The sequence below is a fragment of the Squalius cephalus genome (assembly GCF_949319135.1).
Source record: "Squalius cephalus genome assembly, chromosome: 16".
In the NCBI taxonomy this organism is placed as follows: domain Eukaryota; kingdom Metazoa; phylum Chordata; class Actinopteri; order Cypriniformes; family Leuciscidae; genus Squalius; species Squalius cephalus.
Window position 1 is genome coordinate 7,538,308 of NC_137137.1, and position 23,085 is coordinate 7,561,392.

Here is a 23,085-nt window from a genome sequence, read left to right on the forward strand (position 1 = left end):
TTTTTTTTTGCTTCCATAATAAATAGTGCAATGTTCCATAAAAAAAAAGAATTTTGATTTTATGGTGACTTTAAAATGTAACACTTACTGTTTATTTCCAGGTTTAAAATGTCAATGTTCAGACTTCTGGACATCACTGTAACATGCATTTTTCAGAGTAACTGTATTTTATTTTTTATTTTATTTTTTGACAATAAGAATAAAGGAAGAATAAAACAGGTTTCCTGTAAATTAAGAAGTCTGTACATTTACAAGATACACTGAGAAAAAAGCATTGACACTATATGTTTCACAAATACAGTAAAATTAGGCAAGTTCCTTCATTTTTATGTTGTTTTGGCACATTAAAGCAATGTCACACAGGAGAAACCACTTCAGCATACTCACATTTTTTTATGATTAACTATACCTGTCGAGTTGACATGATAAATGGAGTTTAAAGTCTGTATATTTACATGGTGCACCGAGAAGCACTTGCATCCTTAGGGAGCCAGTAACACAACTCGGCCAGACTCTCATTCAATTTAATTAATGATCAGCTATACTCTGAACAATCATGTTCCTCTGGTGTGCAATATGCACTTGTTTTATTTAGGCTCTAATTAACTTGCTTTCATTTATTTATGATGAATTAAAACTGCTGACTTAGGCGAATGAACATGATTAATAAAGAAGCTTAACATTTACAGTACATGGTGCCCTAAAAAAATGCACTACATCAATCAGGGAACGTTCTCTGGAATTCACGCTTTGCTTCTGTAAACTGTAAACCCCGCCTACTTTGATTTGATTGGCCATCTCAATCATTTTGTCATTGACAAGCGCTGTCAGTGTTGCCAGATGTACGATAATTATCGTATTTGTACGATAATTTTGACCTCTGTACGATGTACGATCAATAATGGAAAAAATCCTATAATGTACGATAATTTCAGAACTTTGTAACACTTCAAATGATGGTCGTTGTAATAGGACTTCTCATTGATCTAGCCGTGGATTCTACGTCTACCGGAAGAAGTGTGGAGAGATAGGGAGCGAGAGACCTTGCGTGTGTGTGCTAGTGTGCCTCACGAAGCGCATGTAAGGACCCAACCAATCAATTGTAAGTGCGGGCGGGCTTTTATCTATACTCCCAAATCAGAACCGAACCCCCCCCCCTCCCACCCTCCCCCCCCCCCCCCCCCGTTGGAGATTTCTTGACTCCCAGAAATGACTTTTTGCAGGTTGGGATGTCTGTCATTTTCATGTCGTTGGCTCGTGTACGATCATTTTCTTCCAAATACGATAATTTTGAGCTTCTGGTACGATACTTGGACATTTCCAATCTGGCAACACTGAGCGCTGTTAGACCAGACTAAAAATGTAACTTCTGAAACCTTTTTGTCATTCTAACAACATACAGAGTGGTCCAATTTGGCCATTCCTAATTATTTAATTATTACAACAACAACTTGGAACACTCAAGAAACCACGTAGCAACACCCTAGTAACCGCCTATAACACTCAAGAAACTGCCTGGCAACATCCTAACAACCACTTATGCACTTGCTTTCAGCCTGGCAAAGTGTTGGCAGTGTCACACCACGTGTCAGGCCGGGAATAGGGACAGATTAGAGGTTTTGACAGATTCGGACACACAAACCACGTGAACGAACACAAGGAGCCACACCACTGATCCTTTAAGCGAATTAAACCGGGAACCCTGCGTGTAATGTGAGTGTGAGTGTGTGGTGTTGGATGAAGGTTACAAAGCTGCTGAAGGCAGACACTTTCGTTGTCATTAAAAGGGAAATATCACTTATTTGCATTGTATTAATACTATTATTTTATATAATAATTATAATAATAATTTAGGTTACATTTTCTTTTAAGGTGTCGTAGTTACATTGTACTTCCTCAATTAAGTACTGAGCAATATTAATTAACTACATGCACTTACTATAGAGTTGCGGTTAGGGTTTGGTTTAGGGTTAGTTACTTGTAATTATGCATGATTTACTGTTATTGCAATAAGTACATGTAACTGTCACCTTACAATAACGTGTTATCATAATTTATTATAATTTTTTAAACCATTTGGCATCTCATTTATCAACACGACCATGTACTGTTTTTCTAATCAGAGCATTTAGAAAAACTAAATAATATAAAAACTCATTCTTTTCTTATGTTTACGCAGAATGTAGGTTATCCTTAAAAAAAAATAAAAAAAAAAATAAATAAATGAAGACGTCATAATTCTCTTCAAACTCAGAGAAGCGCAATGCAGTCATAATTTTACGCAGGTTCTCCCATATAAAAATGCATTAAGAAGCACCGCTGCTAATGACAGAAGTTTTACTGAGATGAAAGTCACGTACCTTTCTGTTTAACCTTTCGAAATATCCTCAGAAAGTTTTTCTACACAAGCTCATTTCATGTTTGAGCATCTCGAATGGCCTCGCCTCAGCAGTCAGGATTGGAGTGTGTCGTGTCTCGCGGTGACCAATTGGCGCTCGCGTCTTTTTGGTACTTTAGCAAAAGCCTTTTGTCGCGGAGTGTTCATCGATCGTGTATTTCCGTAAAGTTTCCGAACGAAACCGAAGGACTCCTCGTATATTTTCGTAACATTACCGAACTAGGGCGAGTGCCTCATGGAGAGCCTTTTCTGGCCTTGCTAATTAAAAGACATCCAGCAGAGGGCGCGGTTGTCTAGCATTTCTTATCCCTTTTGCTCTTACACATTCGACGCATATCCTAAGTTGAAAAATGTACTTTATTTAATAAATACATACATAATCTTATGTGTGACATTGATATTCAATTAATCTTACACTTTTTAAATTACGTTAATAATTACTATACATTATAGTAGGCTACCTTAAATTGTAACCTCTACTACATCTCTACTTTGCTATTGATGTTATTTATTGCATATTTTCATATTGTTCTGCATTAATAAATGAAAACAAAACTTTACACCGTAAATAACCTGGCTGTAGCTTTAGCTATACTTTCAAAAACAGATCAAATTTAAAATTCAACATTTTATTGAAAATAGAAAGGACAACAAATATGTAGATAAACATAAATGCTGTTATGCACATGAGAAAAACAAAAAAAGCATTATCTCATTAACAGCTGAAAATTAATGCCCTATAAAGGTCACTTTTAAATCTTTTCAGTTTTCATACAAAAAGGTAAAAAAAACAACATCTGAACAAAACTTATTTGATGTCTATAACAACATAAAATAAATGGAACTTCAATATTTGATCTTGCATAGATACTTGATTAGTTAGAAATAAGCAGTTATTATTTGTTTCAAAAATAGTGTGAAAATCACAATAGCCCCAAATGAATCAAATGCAACATAAACATCTAAAGCTACATGAACAGAATTCTTGCATATTTGTACAAATTTGCATAGTGTACCACTGGCACTGTTTTTACTATCACTACTGAATTTAAAATTCCAGTTTTGCTTTGTGATTTAAAATTCCAAATATTATCTTCTTTTCACAGAGGCAGTCAGTTGTTTAAAAAAAAAAAAAAAAATGAAAAGAGAATATTTTTAATGGTGTCCAAGTTTAAATATCTGCCACACCTCGGAAACGAGAACTTTCATGGTTTCTGACTTGAAAACAAGCAGTGACCCACAGTTACACCTTGACAATTACAAGCATTCACAATAAAGCACACTTAACTCACCTACAGTCATACACAAGGAAACTGACTGCATTGATGTCAATGCAGGTGCAAATTACTCAGTCGGAAAGGATTGTCCAAAGTACATTTCTTTTGCAACAAACTCATGCACCGCTGTAATCAGCTGACCTTGAGGTTAGAACTCACAACCACACCCAAATCACACACAAACAACAGAATGACAATATCTGAATGCTTTATGGCATTTTACAGGCTATATGAAGTCAAGCAGATGTTTCCAGTGAAAGAACATGTTCCAGGAAATGGAAAGACTTTGAAAGGTCCTCGTTTCCAAGGCAACCATCTTTAGGGCTCAGGTTAATCATAAGCACCGGGTGAAGCCAATGTTACAGCAGTTTAGGATTCGGGCAGCTTTGGTCACACAGTCATTTAAAGGCTTCGTCATGGCCGCCCATGATTAGTTAAATGCAAAAATGTCGAAAAAGGAGAGCATTGGTACTGTAGCTTATTACTGACCGCGGTCGTAGATCTTAACTATTCGTTTAATATGGAAAAGCTTGTGGCGCAGTTTGCGACATTGGTGCTTCTTGTTTTGATAATCTGGCATCTAAGCAGAGAGAATGAGGGAAAGAGAGCTCATATTAACATCAAAAAAAGCATCTATTACTATGAATGCAAGTCACATGTTTAGTCATTCTTTAGTTTTATGATCGAGACTCACCCGTTTTAGGTCTTTCAGGCGATTATATTCCTCTGCTACAGCCTATAACGTGAGATAAAAAAGAAAGTCATGCATTTGAACAACAGGGAGTTGAACTTTTAATCTAAAATGTTTCAGTCACTCACTTGGTACTTGGACGTTCCCTCATCAAGTGTGTCCAGCTCTCTGCTGAGCTTGTTTAGCTGATCACTGACGTCATCCATTTCGGCACACAGTTCCTTATAGGTCCTGAGGTCCGAGTCAAACTCTTTCTTATACTCGTGTCGCTGGGCATCAGACGTGATCTCTGGATACAGACTGATTGGGAATGAAACAGAAGGCAGTTAACATGGAAGTACACAGGAACATGGATGTTGTGATGTTACTTGCTGCCACTTACGGAACATGTATATTCAGCTTTAATGCAAAAAAGATGTCAATAGTTATTTAATAAACATTTGTCCAAAGAAATGGATAAACAAATACACTTTTTTTTTTTAACAACAATCCCTTTGGAGCGACCTAGAGTTAAGCATTTTGATCAAGGCAACAATGATGGTATTTAATGGATTAACTGCTGTGGAGTTTGAGCTGACAGCCTTTTATTTGCCACAACGCAGAAAAACACCCACCATTAACAGAGTAAAGGCACACACATTTACCCTTGCTCAGAGAAATTGTGCCATTTTGCTAATGTACCACCATGCACCAAAATTTCACTAATGTAAAATACTACCATTCACCAAAATTTGGCTAATGTGGAATTACTACCATTCACTGAAATTTCGCTTTTGTAAAATCCTACTATTTGACAAGATTTTGCTAAAGTGAAAAATCAACATTCAAAGAAATTTCACTATTCTGAAATAATACCATTCGCTGAAATTTCGCTTTTGTAAAATCCCACCAATCACAGACATTTTGCTAATGTAAAATCTCACCATTCGCTACTCTGAAATTCAGAATTTCCCTTTTATAAAATTCCACTATTTGCCGAAATTTAGCTAACGTGACATATTTCGCTGAAATTTTGTTAAAGTGAAATACCACCATTGGCAGAAATGTTGCAAATATGAAATATCAGTATTTGCTGAAATTGCGCAAATTTACTCTCTGAGTAATGTGGCCACCCAAACTTTCAACTCTATATTCTTCATTAGTGTAAAAAAAAACTAAAGAGAGAAAAAAAGCAAGCTAATGAGAAAATATGGCTAGAATTAGCCATAATGCAGTGAATACAATTATTTTATATTGGGTAACACTTTACAAAAAGAGGTTTTTATTTATTAACATTAGTTAACATGAACTACCAATGAAAATAGTTTCTACTTCTACATTTAGTAATCTTAAGGCCCGTTCACACCAAGCACGATAACTATAAAGATAACGATAAAGATAACTATATATGCGTCCACACCAACGACAGATAACGGTCTTTTTATTCTAAGCACGCGCGCGCCCGGATGATCCAGATCCATTTTAAATGCGCGAGACCTTTAAATTAGAATGGACTCTGATTGGCTGTCAGTGTTTTATCGTTCGACAGCTGGAAAAAAATCGTTCTGAAAGTGATCCCAACGATATCGTTCCTCATATCTTTATCGTTATAGTTGTGGTGTGAACTCTGTTATTCTTTAATATGGAGAACGATTTTTAGAATTATATCTTTATCGTTATCTTTATAGTTATCGTCCTTGGTGTGAACGGGCCTTTAGTTCATGTTAATCTCAACGTTCACCAATACATTTTTTTTAGATTAAAAGTTGCATCTGTTAACATCAGTGAACTAAAATGAACATTAAACTTACATTAACAAATGTCAATAAATGCTGTTAAATGTAAAATGCTAAGAGATTTTCCTTTCATGATCCAACATGGTCTGTTTTTTTAACTCATCAGAGCAAACCAAACAACACATGTAAACATGCACAAGTTTGCAACAGCCTTTGACCCTATAACCCAAAATTTGTCTATTATGTTAGCATGTGGACATGCGTGGCAGAGATGATTCTCTCCTAAAAACTTAATTGCGGTGTCCAGGGAATGCATTACTAAAACTGAGCCAACAACAACTCCTCACCGTGCCCATAGATCCTCATCAAAATCGTTGGCCGTCTCTCCTCCCGTCGTGTACTCAGTCTCGTACTGGGACTCGTCCAGCTCAGGGTTCCTCCTGCGTCTCTTGCCCCTGGAGGCGGACGGTTTGCGGATGGTGTCGGTCTGGTCAGAGGGGCTGGAGCTCAATTCTCCTGACGGGGATGTAGAGTGAGATGGGTGGCTGAAAGAGCGCTCAGGGTAACTGTGGGAGGAAAAAAACAATGTTACTACTGTATCCGAACAGAGAATCAAGGCAAGAATCTAAATATTCTTCAGAATACTGTATGACAATCTGAAAAAAGGGGGTTTAAAACTGTGTAGTTATGAGGAAATAAATGAACTGAATGAGCAGAAACAAGATTAATGAGAAAGATTCATAAACAAAATATAGGCTATACACATATTTAGGCTATTAAACCCTGTTTTTAAATGTAGCATTAACAGAAACCTGTTGGCAATATTGTAGTAAAATATTATTTGCTCAATTTATAAGCATTTAAAATATTGAGGAATTCTTTAAATGACCTAATAAATTGGTGTTCGTGAGGACATTTTAGAAAATATGGCCCTCACAAGTATAGCCAAACCAGTATTTAGTGAAAAAGCTTTTATTATTGTACCTCAATGTGATTTTCTTTGCTTGTTTTCCAATAAATGTTGACTATTTAAAGAAATGAAGAGCCAATCATCTTTTACAGAGACATTGTCTGTTTGTTAAATCTTAACAGGGACTTTGCCAACACTGTCTATAGAAAAAGGATATGAATTCATTCATTTATATTGAATCAATACCATCAAAGCTCATAGAGCCACGCAGAGAAAGACAGAGGCAGACATGGAGGGAGAGACTTAATTTAAAAACAAATTATAGTGAAAGAACATCTGATTAAAAAATGCAGCTAGTTTGATCTCAGGCCAAGACACGTCAAATCTGGTGTAATCTAACCTGACTTCATGAAACTAATGGCCCAGACCATTAGCCAGACTAATGGAGCAGATAACTAATTTAAAAGCACAATAGCACTGCTGACCTAACTTCATCTAGCAAAGGTCACAAAAAAAAGTCTAAAAATACCACAGCACAGGCTAGTTTTAATCGGTAGTAACTGTACTATCGTTCCAAAGTTTGGGCTCTTGAGCAGCAAATCAGCATATTAGAATGATTTCTGAAGGATCACGTGACACTGAAGACTGGAGTAATGATGCTGAAAATTCATTCTAATAACATTATCTTATCTAATATATTGAGCCCTGGTGACCATGAGACTTGTTTAAAAAACATTTTTTCAAAACCCAAACATTTGATCAGTAGTGTATGAAAAACTGGAATGCAATTTCAAATGACTTTAACCTTTAAACAGGCAAGAGTGGAAAATGATCAGCAAATATATCATTTCATGTCACGTTTTCATATCATCTGGACTTTTTGAAATGTTTGATATAGTTTGGATTTTATGAGATGTATCTCCCAGGATATCTTGCCCTATAAGGGTATAAAAAAGTAAAAATCTACGATTTATTTGATGCAAAAAAATATGTAATATGCTAAATATACTGCATGTATGACATGTCTAAGAATCCTAAAATTACGGCATACACATTTCTTGTATGTTTAGTATATAATGTAATTGATGATACAACATAATTTTCTAAGTAATCCTGAAGACATCATCTACCATGTTCGAGAGAAAAGAAGATAGAAAAGAGAAGAGCAGTCAGGAGGAAAGACAGCTTGTAGGATAAGTGTGCCGAGCTGCCTTGAGAACCAGACCAAAAAAAGTTATGTGCACCCCTGGCAATAATACAATAACCTGTACAGGGGGCCAAGTTTATCATGAGACACATTGTCAATACTGTGGATAATCCTTTTTTCTTACCATGATCTGACTACGTAATCTCAGGGGATACAGACTCAAAATGCATTAAATAACATCAGGAGCAACATTTATTTTTCAACAAAGACAATGTTCACAATTAATATTAGGAGTTGTTTGGCATTTTTTGCTTAAGAAAGATTAATATATGCCTACTTTCTACAAAGTCAGAATGTCCAGAACTATGGGCGGGCGTGTTGGCTTAAGGTCAAATTGATAAAACGAGAAATGATATGAACCAAGTCATGTGAGCCACATGCTCCAAACAGACTCAACTATGAAAATGATAACAGGATTGGATGAAAGATTCTTTCTTATGCCTCCTCCAAGAGAATAAATAGTATGTATCCTGTGGTACACGTTACCTGTTTAAGGGTATAAAACCTGTTTAAGCAATAAAGTTAGCGGCACAATTTCCTTAGCAGGGTCATGCAATATTGTCTGTTTACATGGAGCTCAGCATTAAATTCTCCAGCTAGGCCAGGGCCGGATCACTCACCCGTTAATAGTGTGGGTCTCAGAGCTAAAGACGCTGCCAGTCTTTAGGGGGATGGAGCCGACACTGGGGGCAGAAACCAGAACAGGAGGCATCTTCTCTGAAAACACAATGGACGCCTCCTGCACGCTCTGTCCATCCTGTACACGGTTGACCTGAAAAAGGAACAAACTTCCTGTTTAGTACAAAGTCTGCAAACTTCAATACATATCTGAACAGAGAGTCTGACGTGCGTAAAACCAGGAAGCGACATTTTTTCAGATAATGACAGGGAAAAGGTCAGTGTTTTTCAACATTAAGATTGTTAAGATTAACATGAATATTTCTACATACAAGGTCATTCAGCAGATATGCTCTTATCCAAAGTGGCTAAATAAAATAAATAAATAAAGATCAGTTTTAGAAGATGAATTCAGAAGTATTCAGTGTCACATGATCCTTCAGAAATCATTCTAATATGCTGATTTCGTATTATTATCAATGTTGAAAACAGGTGTGCTGCTTAATATTTTTGTGGAAAACATGATGCATTTTTTTTTTTTTTTTTGGATTCTTTGATGTATAAAGTTTAAAAGAAAAGCATTTGAAATAGAAATCTTTTGTAACATTATTAATGTCTTTACTGTCACTTTTGATCAATTTAATGCATCTTTTCTGTTAAAAATCTGTATGGAAAAGTTACTTAAAATAAATAAAGATCTGGGGCCGTATTCACAAAGAATTTTAAGGCTAAAAGTAGCTCCTAACTGGTGAATTTAGGAGCAACTCCAAAAAATAATGGGCGTGTCACTCGTAACTTTAGGACTCCTAATTTTTTTCACTAAGAGTAATTCACGAAGCATTTTAGCCCTTAAAGTAGCACCTAAGTCTGGGACAGCTTAAAAGAAGTCGAGAGGACTCCTAACTCACTAAGACGTATTCACAAACCGCTTTTTGTGGCATTTCATGTCGCGATGTTTTGAAATGCGTATGCGGCGGCTACAGGAGCTTCCAATCGCGAGGGAACAATTTTACATTGTAGGCATAACTAGGGATGCAATAACGCCACCAACAACAACCAAAACTAGGCTACTCATTGCATGTAAACTAATTGTAACGTATCATTGTGAATCAAATTAAAATGTTCTTCTCTTTGCAAACGTAGGCAGAGGCATATAGTGACAGATTAATTCAATAATGTTGCAAAGATATTGCATCAATCCATATGTTTCATTAGGCTACTAGGCTGTTTTGCCTTACTCTTTATTCATTTAGGCTATTTATTCAGTTATTCATCATCTTCCGTCCTTCGCACTACTTGTGTAGCGCACGCATTCTCAGACCTGTCACCTGTCACTCATCATCGTAGGGGAGGTGTTTGGAATCATTCCCGCGTTACAATCATCAGCCAATCAAAGTGGTCACTTCAGTCAAGCTCGTGCATGAGTAATGACGTCATCCATAGCAACGAAGACTCACTCTTAGTTTAGGAGTTGTCATTTTTCTTTACTAAGAGTAGGTCTGAAAGGCGTTGTGAATAACTTTTAAGAGAAAACTCCTAGCTAAAATCTTTTAGTGCGATTTAGGAGTACTCCTAGTGGTAAGATAAAATGCTTTGTGAATACGGCCCCAGTTTTATTTGTATAAGCGTATGCCTACCTATAAGGATGTTATGTATATTGCTATAATGTAAAACTCAATTATTAAATCATAAATCTGTCTTGAATGCAGTTTTTTAAAACTGAATTCTGTGCAGAACATTATACAAACACAGAAACCATTTTGGATCCATTGTTTAGACTTTATTTTCCTTCTGCTAACGTACAGGAAAGTCCGCAGCGAATAAGAAGCAAAAGTGCTTCCTGTTTAAGTTTGATTTCAGAGGATGTTCTCGACATGTGCGTTTTGTGACAAACACACAATGCCAATAGTTATGACTTCTGGTACAATATGAGTGTCAAAAAAACTCCTTATTTATAATATTTGTTTCTAAAATACAAAGGTGTAAAAAGGAGTGGATATGTTTATATAAGGAAAAACTTTTCCGAGCAGTACACTGCTATAACAATGAAAGCAGGTGTATGTGTCGGAGGGATTGTTTGTCTTGTTCTGGAGAGGTTGTATGTGAATGTATGTTTGTGTGTGTTTGGAGGGAGGACGCAGCAGGAAAGAGGGTGGAGGAGCGTTTCCTTGCAGCTGGGGAGAATGGGAAAAGCCACTGTATAGAAGAGCCCAAGTCATCCAGGAATTCCAACAATGCTTTCCCTGCATGAGCTACTGCAACCACTGATCCGTGATCACGCTACATAAGCAGGGAAAGAATGCTTGAGAAAAAAAGAGGGTCGTTTCATGCTCGTGACCTCCTTTCGCACCAGAAAAAAAGTGAAGGAGAGATAGAAAGGCAAGGAGAGAAAGGTATTCAAAGGGAGTGTGTGGGACGCTGTCAGATCTCATAGATCTACTGAAAGCACCAGGGCAGAGAGAGAGGCAGACCAGTCTCATGATGGTAGTAATTATGTTTCCAATGGACTTGGAACGGAGCCTCTACTAGCAGCTACAGGTTCATTAACAACCTGCAGACTGGACGAAAGATTTATTGCTTAGAAGTTGCTCATTTATAGCCTGGTTCTACCAGACTCTCGTACATTTCATTTGTACAGAGAGTCTGGCCTCTCTCCATTGACAAGCGTTAACTTCCTTGTAGGCGGGTACTCTGTTGAAGTTTAAAACTATTGGATCTGCCCAGAGTCACTCTGGATCTGCCATAACCAATCGCTAACGTTTGGTCGTGACGTAACCATAGATATCATATAAAGGCTAGATGTCTTAAGGCGGAGTCACTTCCGGCATCACCGGCGGCCATCTTAGGACAGGGCTCTGTGAATTAAGGTGAGTGATCAGCACGCACACAAATCCTCTTATCTCGCTGAAATCTGGACAGATTTACAAACGGTTTGGTTTCTTACAAACGTTATTAACGTGGCTATAATTCTGAATGCTTAAACATTTTGAACATAATTATTCATATGTATGCAGTATAATAGCTACATCTCTGACGTTTATAACAAACCAAACCGTTTGAAAATCGGTAGAAAATTGAGCAAGTTATGGTTATTTAAAAGTACATGCACCATGTTATGAGTGAGCGAGCATCCTGTCGTAAGATGGCCGCCGTGTGCGGATGTCGAGCTCCATTGGCCAGCAGCGCGGACGAGACATCTAGCCTTTATATGATATCTATGGACGTAACCCTATACTCAAACTAGTGCACGCCCTCAACGTCATCGTTCTCAGCCACTCCCTCTGTTCGCTGATTGGACCGGTAAAAAAATGATCGGAGAAAACCAAAGAATACACCACAATCCCAGATGTAGTACTGAAGGGAAATAAAATTGAGCGGAAGTACGCAGGAGGGCGGAGCCAGGCTAGCTCATTTATAGCTCAGGAGGATTTTCAGTTATAGAGCGTAGCAACTTTGTCTTAGACATTTCTCCTAAAATTCAAACAATAATAAGTAAAATAGAAACAAATGAGGCCATTTTAGCCTGCGTTAGTATAGAGCTTTAGAATTATGGACGGTTTTGGAAATGTAATGAGAAAAGTTTCAATTTGATCTCAGATCTCAGACTTTTTATTGCAGACTTTGGTATCTTGGTAAATCTGAGCAGTGAGCACAGTGTGATCTCTTCTGAAATGCTAAAGGAGGCACATTTTTCTAGGGTCTCGAGAGACAATCTGAGGAGCAATTAGCTCTCCATTTAATCTGTCTAGGAAAAACAATTAAAGATGCCACATTACACCCTTTTGGGGTCTCCTAGAAAAGGTTTTCATGCTTAAATGTTATATTTGACGTTGCTTCATCTGGGCTGTGTTTGTCAAAAGCATCGTGAGCTAAGTTGATCGAAGGTTGGCAAAGGTTCTACTATCTACTTAGGGTATGTTTACACAACAACGATGTACTAAAAGTAGGGCTGTCAAAAGATTAATCGCGATTAATCGCATCCAAAATAAAAGTTTGTTTTTAATAATATATGTGTGTGTACTGTGTATAATTAAATTTGTATATATAAATACACACACATGCATGTATATATTTAAGAAAAATGTGTTATTTATATATAAAAAAAATTATATTTATATATATAATATAAACTATATAAATATATATACAGTACATGTATGCAAATATTTCTTAAATATATACATGCATGTGTGTGTATTTATATATACAAAATAATTATACACAGTACACACACATATATTATGTAAACACAAACTTTTATTTTGGATGCGATTAATCGCGATTAATCTTTTGACAGCCCTAACTAAAAGCGAAGAGTTTTTTTATTTTTGCGTTTTCAGCAAAGGACGACAAAGTTGTCAAAACAATCCCTTTTCACACAAATCACCGAAAACGACTAAAAACACTGTATTATTCATGCCAGGCCAGTAGTTGGCGATGTCACTTTGTAAAGGAACACTACGCACCTATAGACAACACGTGATGCACATGACGTCACCTCTTTCATACATTTGCGTTTTACACGAAGACAATAACGGTCGGTATCGTTATCAAAAACTTGAACCTTGAATCTCATTTTTAAAATTTTGCATTTTCAGGCCCCCAAAACGCTGTTGTTGTGTCAATGAACGCCCATAATGCATAAAAAGTTTTCCATTTTTAGTTGAAAACAGGGTTGTATAAATGTACCCTTAGGCTTACAATGCTTTTGGGAAATGCATCCCTGTTAATTTCCAGTCTCTATGAAGCCCTGTCTTCCGGAAAGCGCATTGTGCTCTGATTTGGACCAGTGTGTTGTGATTGGTCAACCGCTTTGAATGTTTTTCTGAAATGTTCCGCCCCTTGGCCCTTGCCATAACTGTGAGTTTCAGCACACTACTCAACCTGCGTATGCCTTAGATGGGAATTATTTAATTGAGGAATATTGTGATGTGAACTCAAGACTGCAATCGAGGTGTTTCAGGGAGTTCAGACACAGTGCTTACTGGGTGAAGAGAATAACTCCCTTAGGAGTGACATTGTGCTTTGTAACATTGCAGACATTCTTCAAACAGCAACATTAGACACTAAAGAAAGATGAAAATGTAAGAAAGCATAATAGGTCCTTTTTAAGATCTCATTTGTTGTTTTTGTTCGCTATGATGAGCTTTGTTCTCACAGTAATCAGACTTTAATTTGATGACAATTAAATTAAAGTAAAAAAAGCCTGTTTTTTAAATAAACTTTATTGCTTGAATTGCTCCTCTTTTTCAAGAGTCACAATGAGTCATGCAATGCTAATGTGTGATGCACACATACACAAAACATGACTCTTTTACACAGCACAAAATGTAATGTATCACTGAAACACCGTTCTGTAACACAAATAAAAATGTAGATACAATGCAAATCTACGTTACTATTGTCACGTGTCAGTTCATGTTTGGGAGCTTCAGTTTGTGTTTTGATTGGTTCCTGTTTTCCTTTGTTCTTTTCCCACCTTCTACGGTTACTATCATTATGAGTTAATTTGTCCCAGCTGTGTATGATTAGTTATCTCGTTTTTTTAAGATGCACCCCTTCTTTCAGTCTTTGTCCGATCTCCGTTGCGTGTATGTGTGTTTTCCCTGCCTGTCAGCTTGTTCCAGATCACTATTATTAAAGTTTGAGTTTGTATCTATAATCAGAGTCTTCAGTCTGTTACTGAGGAAACCACAGTGTGACAACTATATTCTGGCTAGTATGATACATTTTGCTATTTTTAAAATAATCAGCATTAGATGATAACAAGTCTTGCATAGCTGATTAACAGTTTTGTTAGTTACAGGACCTACAATGTAAATGAGTATTCATCCAATTTCAGAAATCTTTGACAGAAAGAAATGGCAAAAAATATGTACATGAATAAATCTGTTTTTGCTACTTTACATCTATTATTTTTTATCCATTTTAAATATTTTTATAAATATGTTTTCAATCTAGATAGATTGCAGTTACCCAAAATGTATTTTAAGATTGTAAATGTATGTTCCTGCTACTCCTTGAAGTATATTTTGTAATGTATTTTGGAATTTCAAGGTTTAAACGAAATACATTTTTAATATGAAACTGCCACACTCTTTAAATATCTCCATCAATATTGGCCATTAAAAATACTTCTAATAAATATGTGTATACGTCAACATTTCATTTATTCAATGAATTGCAAACAAATATACTAATTCAAGTATGCTTCCAAACCGTCTGGGTATTACAAACGTTTAACAGTTCACAGTCCCAAGAAGTTAAAAGCTACTCGACTCTTTCAGTTTGGTTAATGATCAATCACAACGAAACTAGGCTGGCCGTTAACAAACAGACCGTATCAGCAATTCATTCAACCTCGTGACTGAATTATCACCAGTGTCACACAGGCCACTGAAACTATTAAAGGTGTTTTGAAGCCTTTAAACCACTCCCATACCTAAACAAAAGGTCTTGATTGACTATGACAAACAATTTAGCAGAATTAAACCGCTTGTCCTATGTATGGTCACAGGGATGCTGGAGCCTTTAACTTGCATATTGAAATGTATTGGATACTGTTTGCTTTAAGTTTAGAGACTAGCAATAAGCCTGACACTAGCCTTTCATTTTCATCAGCTTAGGCAAGACACTTCATGCCACTTTGATCTGGGTGTGCCATTTAATTAGTGACCATGTGAATCTTCGTTCATGCAGCACGTCTCAGCCTAGAAGACTAAGTGGTAATATGGAAACTCACCCAATCCTCCACATCTCTGCCCTCGGTTCCTCCCATCAGTGGTCGGTCCCAGTAGATGTTTGGCTTCCCGTAGTGCCAGATTTTACTTCTGGTTCTATAGGAGAAGAAGGCCGCCACAGCCAGTGCCACCACAACCATGAACCCACAAACCATTGCAACTGCCTGAGAAAGATGAAATTGTATCGTTAAGTCCAATGCATACAGAAATGTTTTTTATCATACTAAGCTAAAATAATGGTAACACTTTACAATAAGGTTTCATTTGTTAACATAAGTCAATGTATTAACTAACATGAACTAACCATGAGCAATACATTTGTTACTGTATTTGTTAATCTTTGTTAACGTTAGTTAATACAAATACAGTTGATCATTGTTTGTTCAAGTTAGTTCACAGTGCATTAGCTAATGTTAAAATACTACTTTTGATTTTAATAGTGTTATTAGTAAATGTTGAAATTAACATTAACAAAGATTAATAAATTCTTTAGAAGTGCTGTTCATTATAGTTCATGTTAACTAATGAAACCTTATTGTAAAGTGTTATCATAATAATTTAGTATACTATAAGTATTATCTTAATAATCACCTCCCTCTTATAATTAAATATTCTATGTTAAAATAATAGTTCTGGGTTATTAACAACTACATACTATACACAATTAATTTGACTCTTCACTGAATCAATTTGTTTCTTAGCTTGCAAAAATGAACAGAAAACGTGTTTACAGTAATGCACTTACAATAGAAGCCCAATTAATATTTTTTAAAGCATTTGGATTTTCCATTAAAATGTACATTTTATTTATTTGAGGTGTAACTGTTCTCAAAAAAAAAAAAAGAAGTTGTTTTGAGGAAAGACTACTTTTATTTATGGTTATACTTATGAAAAAATGTGCTTAAATTAAACAACTAAATTAATTGAATCTATTTAATCTATATAAATCTATTTATTTATTTAATTAATCTATCGATTCCATTTTGTACACTTAAATGATAGTTCATACAAAAAAAAAAAAAAAAAAGTCATCAATTACTCACCAATGTCATTCCAAATCCATTATACTTTCATTTCGCAAACAATTAAGCAAGTTTGAGCTTCCATTTACCATATTTGATGTGCTCTATGTATGTGCGTTGATCAATGTTTATATGTGAATAAAAGCCTGAATTAACTTCTCATCATATAAAGTGATCGTATCTCTTGGATTAACTTGGATTAAAGTGCTCGATTCATATGGATTTCTTTCGTCAGAGACAGAGATTGGTTTACATGGACTTTCAAATCTAGCAGGTTTCATTAAAAATACCTTCATTTCTGTTTTGAAGATGAACGAAAGGCTTATGGGTTTGGAACGACATGAGGGTGAGTGAATGATAACAGATATACTATTTAACATCACTAAATCAACCTAAATAGACTTATGTAGATGCACTTTTCACAAGTTGCAAGGAAATTTCACAATTAATTACAAAGAATCGGCAAGTAGCATTGAATTAAACATGAAATTTTGAAGAAGAAAGACTGAAACTTCGAAGTTTGAAAAATATTTTTTTACAGTGTACTACAGATTGCACTTCAAAATGCAATGTTAGGGTTTGATCAGGCTTCCATTGTAGGTGTACATGCACTTCCTGTCAGATTTTACACAATAAGGGACAAGTTATGGTCTGTTGTAATCCTTTGATTATAGACTATAAAGAAAAAACAAATTAAATAAAGACATTTCTAAACATCCTGTAACTTTAAATGGTACCTCCTGAGGGTCCACGTAGCAGTAGTGGTACAAGTACTGGTTATAGACAGGAAAGCCGGCCCCCATTCCTGTCACACTGCTTCCGTAGAGGTTCTGACACATCATTATCATGGGGTTGTAGTACGAGCTGGTGGAGCTTTGGGCCATTGGGTTCACTCCTACAATGTACACAATGTTTATAATGCCCTGAATCACTGCCATTATGGAACTGACAATAAGAACCACCAGATAGAACTTCCTGCTGCGGAACGTGTTTGTTTTGGAGAAGCTGGCTGCAAAGAATCCCAAAGCGATGATGAAGTTTATGGCAGCGACGGCGATCATGCTGGTCTTTGCCGAGTAAGGAGTCGGGTAAGAATTGTAGCTTCCGTAACCATATCCACCACTTCCATATCCACCACTTCCATATCCGTAGCTTCCGTATCCGTACCCACCTCCATATCCAGAATATCCAGATCCGTAACCTAATCCGTACTGCATGTCCCAAACCAGAGTCGAGGCCACGCAGGCGAAGATTCCTAGACAGAGGATTATAACTGTCCCTATCATAATCTTTACAATTCCCGGAGGGGAGAACCACTTGTAGAAATGCTGTGGTACCTCCTCGCCAATATAGTAGGATCCTGGGGGTGGAGGGTAGGGATCAAATTCACTCCGTGGGTCATGGAAGCTACCCGGTGGTCCAAAGCCATTGGAAGGAGGAGTGTACATCGGGGGACTATCGTAGGGTTGTTTCTCAAACATCTCTCAGTGATGACCAATGACTTGCTAAAAGAAGCAATTGAAAGAGTCAATATGAATAGCATCACTCAGGTATTGCAAGCTTATTGCAGATTTTCTGTTTGCTTGCAGAAATGATTGATTAAATTAATATTAGGTTATTAATTTACTGTTTAAGACAAAAAAAAAAACACCATAAAAGGCCTAATTCAAACAATACACTATATTCCAGTCTAAGGCGTACAATAGATTTGTGTAAAGAACAGATTGAAATTTAAGTAATTATTAACTGAAAAGAGTCCATGGAAACTCCTTAAAAAAATAATAGAAATAAAAAAAACAAATAATAAATAAATCATTTTATAATATCTGACAACTTAAATTATATTTAATTTAGGGCTGTCAAACGATTAATCGCGATTAATCGCATCCAAAATAAAAGTTTGTGTTTACATAATATATGTGTGTGTATGGAGTATAATTATTTTCTATATATAAATACACACACATGCATATATATTTAAGAAAAATGTGTTATTTATATATAAAATATTTATATATAATATAAATTATATATAATATAAATATATATACACAGTATATACATGCAAATATTTCTTAAATATATACATGCATGTGTGTGTATTTATATATAGAAAATAATTATACACCGTACACACACATATATTATGTAAAAACAAACTTTTATTTTGGATGCGATTAATCGCGATTAATCGTTTGACAGCCCTAATTTTAATTATATTCTTATTTTATAAATTATATAAAGTTACATTACACAAGAATGTATTAAAGTTTGGGGCCAGTATGATTTTTAAAATGTTTTTTTTTTATGCTCACCAAGGCTGCATTTATTTGACCAATAATACAGTAAAAACTGCAATATTGTTTAATGTTATTACAATTTAAATGAACTGTTTTCTATTTAAATATATATTAAAATGTAATTTATTCCTGTGATGTAAAGCTGAATTTTCAGCATCATTACTCCAGTCTTCAGTGTCACATGATCCTTCAGAAATCATTCTGATATGCTGATTTGCTCAAGAAACATTTCTTGTTAAAAAATTTGTGCTGTTCAAAAGTTCAAAAGAACAATTTATTTTACAGAAATGTTTTATAACATTGATCAAATTAATGCTGAATATAATATATCATCCTTTCTGAATATAATTCTTATTATTTTTGACAGAAATGACGGACATGGTCACTATGGACAGTAATTATCCTATTGTGTACTCTGGAAAAAATGACAAATAACCACATACGGGTTTGAAACAAAACGAGTGTGAGTAAACAATGACAGAATTATCATTTAAAGGAGAACTGTCCCTTTAAATGTCTTTGGTCAGCACGTCGTCAGTGACATCAATTAATGGACAGGCCAAAATGACGTTACCCAAAACCACAAGCCGTGAAATCACAGTGCTGAAATAACTGTGCTGTTTATCAGTGTGAGGTAACAACAGAGAGTAGAGTGGAGACATCGGCACCAGGGATCAGAGTCTGTCCACACAAAGCCACTGTTTACAGGCCCGACCGTGGGAGATCAACTCAATCTCAACCATTGTCCAGCACTGACTTTGAAATGCACAGATTTCAATTCCTGCCAAATATGCCGTTTGTTTAATTTCAGATCATATGGTCTAGGGATGAGGTCAAAAACAGGGCAAAACTAGACAAAACAGGACTTACAATATGTCTAATAATCGGAGGTTATATTATATTATGGTCGAATGTTAGTTGTAGTTTCATGTTACCATAGATAGATACATATTTCTAATTAAATACAGTGCAATCTACAGTGAGATATTTTGCGTTCGAAACAATACTTACTCAAATACTCAGTTTTAATATAACACAACAAATTCTTGCTATACCTTTTGTTTTATTTGTAGATGTGATATGAAAGTATTGTTTTCTAAATGTATAATGCCTTATGTTATAAATTGTAATGTCATGATTTTACTGACTTCAATATAATATATTTATATTTTATTTAAATGGTTAGTTCACCCAAAAATGAAAGTTCTGTCATTAATTACTGCCCCTAATGTCGTTCCAAACACAAATCAAATATTCGAAACACATATGAAGATCTTTTTAATGAAATCTGAGAGATTTCTGTCCCTCCATTGACAGCTACGCAACTGACACTTTGACGCTTCATAAAGTTCATAAAGAGATTGTAAAACCATATGAATTGAGCGGTTTAGTCCAAAATTTCCAAAGAGACTCGATCGCTTTATAAGATGAGCAGATTTAATTTAGGCTTTTATTCATATATAAACATTCAATGATCAGCGAACAGTTTTATCTCTTTATGAACATTTTGAAGCTTCGAAGTGGTAGTTGTGTAGCTGTCAATGAAGGGACAGATCTCACAGATTTCATCAAAAAGATCTTCATTTGTGTTTCGAAGATGAACGAAAGTCTTACGGCTTTGGAACAACATGAGGGTGAGTAATTAAACACAGAACTTTAATTTTTGGGTAAATTACCCCTTTAAAAGTCTTCTGTCTTAGTATCTCCTGTAGTGTGGAAAACAACAGAAGAATGCATACAACACTTTCAGAACTTGGCAAAGGCCTAGATAAGCCATTTGGTTTGCCTGGTTACTATGTGTTCACCTACTACCCAGCCTCCCCCAACTTCTCTCCTTTGTTATAGCAAAAAGTCAAGGCTGCACTCTGTCTGCGCATGGTTACCATGGTAATAAAGGCCTGAGGTAAAAAAAGAGAGGTTTGGAAAGAAAAACACAAGAGCTTCAGTGTCTGAGAGGGGGTGCCTACGCAGGCACATACAGTTGTAAGGATCAGGTGTCCTCAAGAGAATCCTTTCTTATTTACCATCCCGGCACAGGTTTGATTTAATGATTCATTAATGGATCTTTTGAATGACCAACAACAGGTGAGAAGGTTAAAAAAATATATGTTTTTTTTTCTTTTTTCATTTTTAGGCTGAAACTGTTGTCTTAGCCTACATAAAAACTATAACAGTGCCATGGTAAAGTGATTGTATATATACAAGTTTTTAAATACTACCACATGACATGGCCAAAAAACATGGTATTACTGTAGAATGATACTATGGTATAAAAGTAAAAAACAACATGGTAGGCTACATGGGTCAAAAAAAGTATGGTATTACCATAATTTAATGCTCAAACGTAATATAGTAACGTTATTTTTGAAGCAGATAATGATGTATGAACTCCAGACACACAAAAAGTAGGAGCAAAGATCACAAAACCTCTTATTGCTTCTCGTCGTGAAACTGCTGCATGTCTGTAACACCCTACAATTAGTTTCATTTAATTGAGACAACAACAGTTTTATAAGAAGCTTTTATAAATAGCTAAATATTTAGATTATATTTTAAAATCTAAACCATAAAGATACATTTTTTTAAGCATATATCCTATCTAAAATCTAAAATAAAGAAAGAAAAACTGTTTACCTTTTTGAATCTGTCTTCTGATGAAAATATATTTTTATTATTATCCCAGATTATTCTTCTTCGTCTTCAAATTCAGCTCTTAGCTGCTGTTGACGTCTATAATATAAAAAAAGGTTCAGCAGGTGAAAGTAAAGGTGTTGGTCGAGAGTTCTCCTCTCTCTCTCGGTTAAATCTCTCTGGTCCACCTGCGCCTGCATGCAGTGAAGCACATCTTTATTTGTCTCTCTGTGTCAGAGGTCTGATTGTTTGGACTCACCAGTCCTGAGCCCCCTGAAAAAGATGTGGGTGGAAATGCATGAACGGCTGTGAAAATAAACTTCCTTGTGAACAAGAAGTTTACTCGATATAATCTAGGGACGTGACAGTTAGCCAGACCAGGTTTCATCCCATTGGACAAAAACCGCGAGGGCGGGTCATTCCTGTCATGAAGTATTTCAACATTTCCTCCTTATGGATTAAAACAACAACAAAAACACCCAGTTTATTTTTTAATTTGGATCGAAATTATCTTAGTTTTATACTATCACAATTAAGTGAACAAAGTTTTTTTTTTCTTAGATAATTTCACTGTTCGAGCAGGTGTTGTAGCCTATTTCTTTTCCACGTAGGCTACGTGAAGTGTTAAAAACTAACGCGAAAATTATTATTTTTTTAAACAAATATTCCATTAGTTTCTTTTTTTTTTTTTTGTATGTTTGTTCCACTACCTTCCGAGAAGTGATATCATTTGTTGAGCGAAAGCAAGTGCAAAACATCACAAAGAAAGAAAAAAAACCATCAATAAGTAGGCCTATGATTTAATAAAAGAATCATGAACACATTAAGTCGCGTCTGATAAAATTATAGAAACTGGTATGATATTATCAACAATTGAAAAGTTAAATATAAAATATAAAAATGTACTTCAAATGGACGGTCCAATGGCTAAGATAATTCACTGCCCATTAACCAACTTCAGCTGTTTATTTCCATCCCGTTCGACGCCATTCTATTAATTTTCTTTGACATTATGTAAATAATCAGGTTATATATAAGTTAACTATTAAAGCTCCTAGTGTTGGTGACGTTTGAGCGTGGTTTTGATGTTGAGAAGTAAGGTTACACAGTTTCATTTTCAAGTAGCCAACATTTTTAAAGAGCAACATTTCATTGCACAGAGCACTTTAATAGCGCCCTCTTGCGCAGAATCGAAGGATGGCATGAGAATAAAGCGAGGTGAGAAGAAGTGAACATGGACGGAGTAGGCCTATTCTACATACTTGTGCAAACAAACTATGAAATAAAGTGCTACATATTATAATATCTTATTGGTTGAGGTTATTTACATTATTTATCACAATGAATGACTAATATAGCCTATAGGCTAATAAAATATGACAAATAGGAATAAAACACTATATAGGTACCCTATTCAATAATCTGTTGCCCATTATTGTTAGGCTACATGTCAAAATGTAAAGGCTGTACATATACAAATGTATAATTAAAAATAAACTAACAACTGTTAAGGAATTTAAACATTTGATACAAAACAATTGTTATATTTGGCCAGACTTGTGATATAATTTTAAAA

At 35.5% G+C, this 23,085-nt stretch overlaps 2 protein-coding genes across 4 annotated transcripts in view; both read right to left on the reverse strand.

Annotated features, from left to right (window-relative positions):
* LOC307173839 (E3 ubiquitin-protein ligase TRIM39) overlaps nt 1–2,564 on the reverse strand; it is a 14,190-nt gene extending 11,626 nt beyond the window's left edge. For both annotated transcript variants that reach the window (XM_079897349.1, XM_079897348.1), the window contains exon 1: nt 2,357–2,564. The gene's annotated coding sequence lies outside the window, so the exon portion shown is untranslated. The remainder of the gene's footprint in view (nt 1–2,356) is intronic.
* A 966-nt stretch (nt 2,565–3,530) lies between these two features.
* Nucleotides 3,531–21,843, reverse strand: LOC307174022 (occludin). 2 transcript variants are annotated; one of them, XM_079897654.1, is made up of 9 exons: nt 21,769–21,837; nt 21,513–21,608; nt 17,316–18,083; nt 15,559–15,720; nt 8,819–8,970; nt 6,429–6,647; nt 4,495–4,666; nt 4,370–4,411; nt 3,531–4,255 (listed from the first exon to the last, which is right to left on the reverse strand). In XM_079897654.1, the coding sequence occupies exons 3-9, from the start codon at nt 18,057–18,059 to the stop codon at nt 4,157–4,159; spliced, it is 1,590 nt and encodes a 529-aa protein (XP_079753780.1). In that variant the 5' UTR covers nt 18,060–18,083; nt 21,513–21,608; nt 21,769–21,837; the 3' UTR covers nt 3,531–4,156. The 2 variants fall into 2 exon arrangements, with proteins under 2 accessions (XP_079753780.1, XP_079753779.1); XM_079897653.1 differs by having other exon boundaries at nt 21,513–21,843.
* Between the last annotated feature and the right edge of the window lie 1,242 nt (nt 21,844–23,085).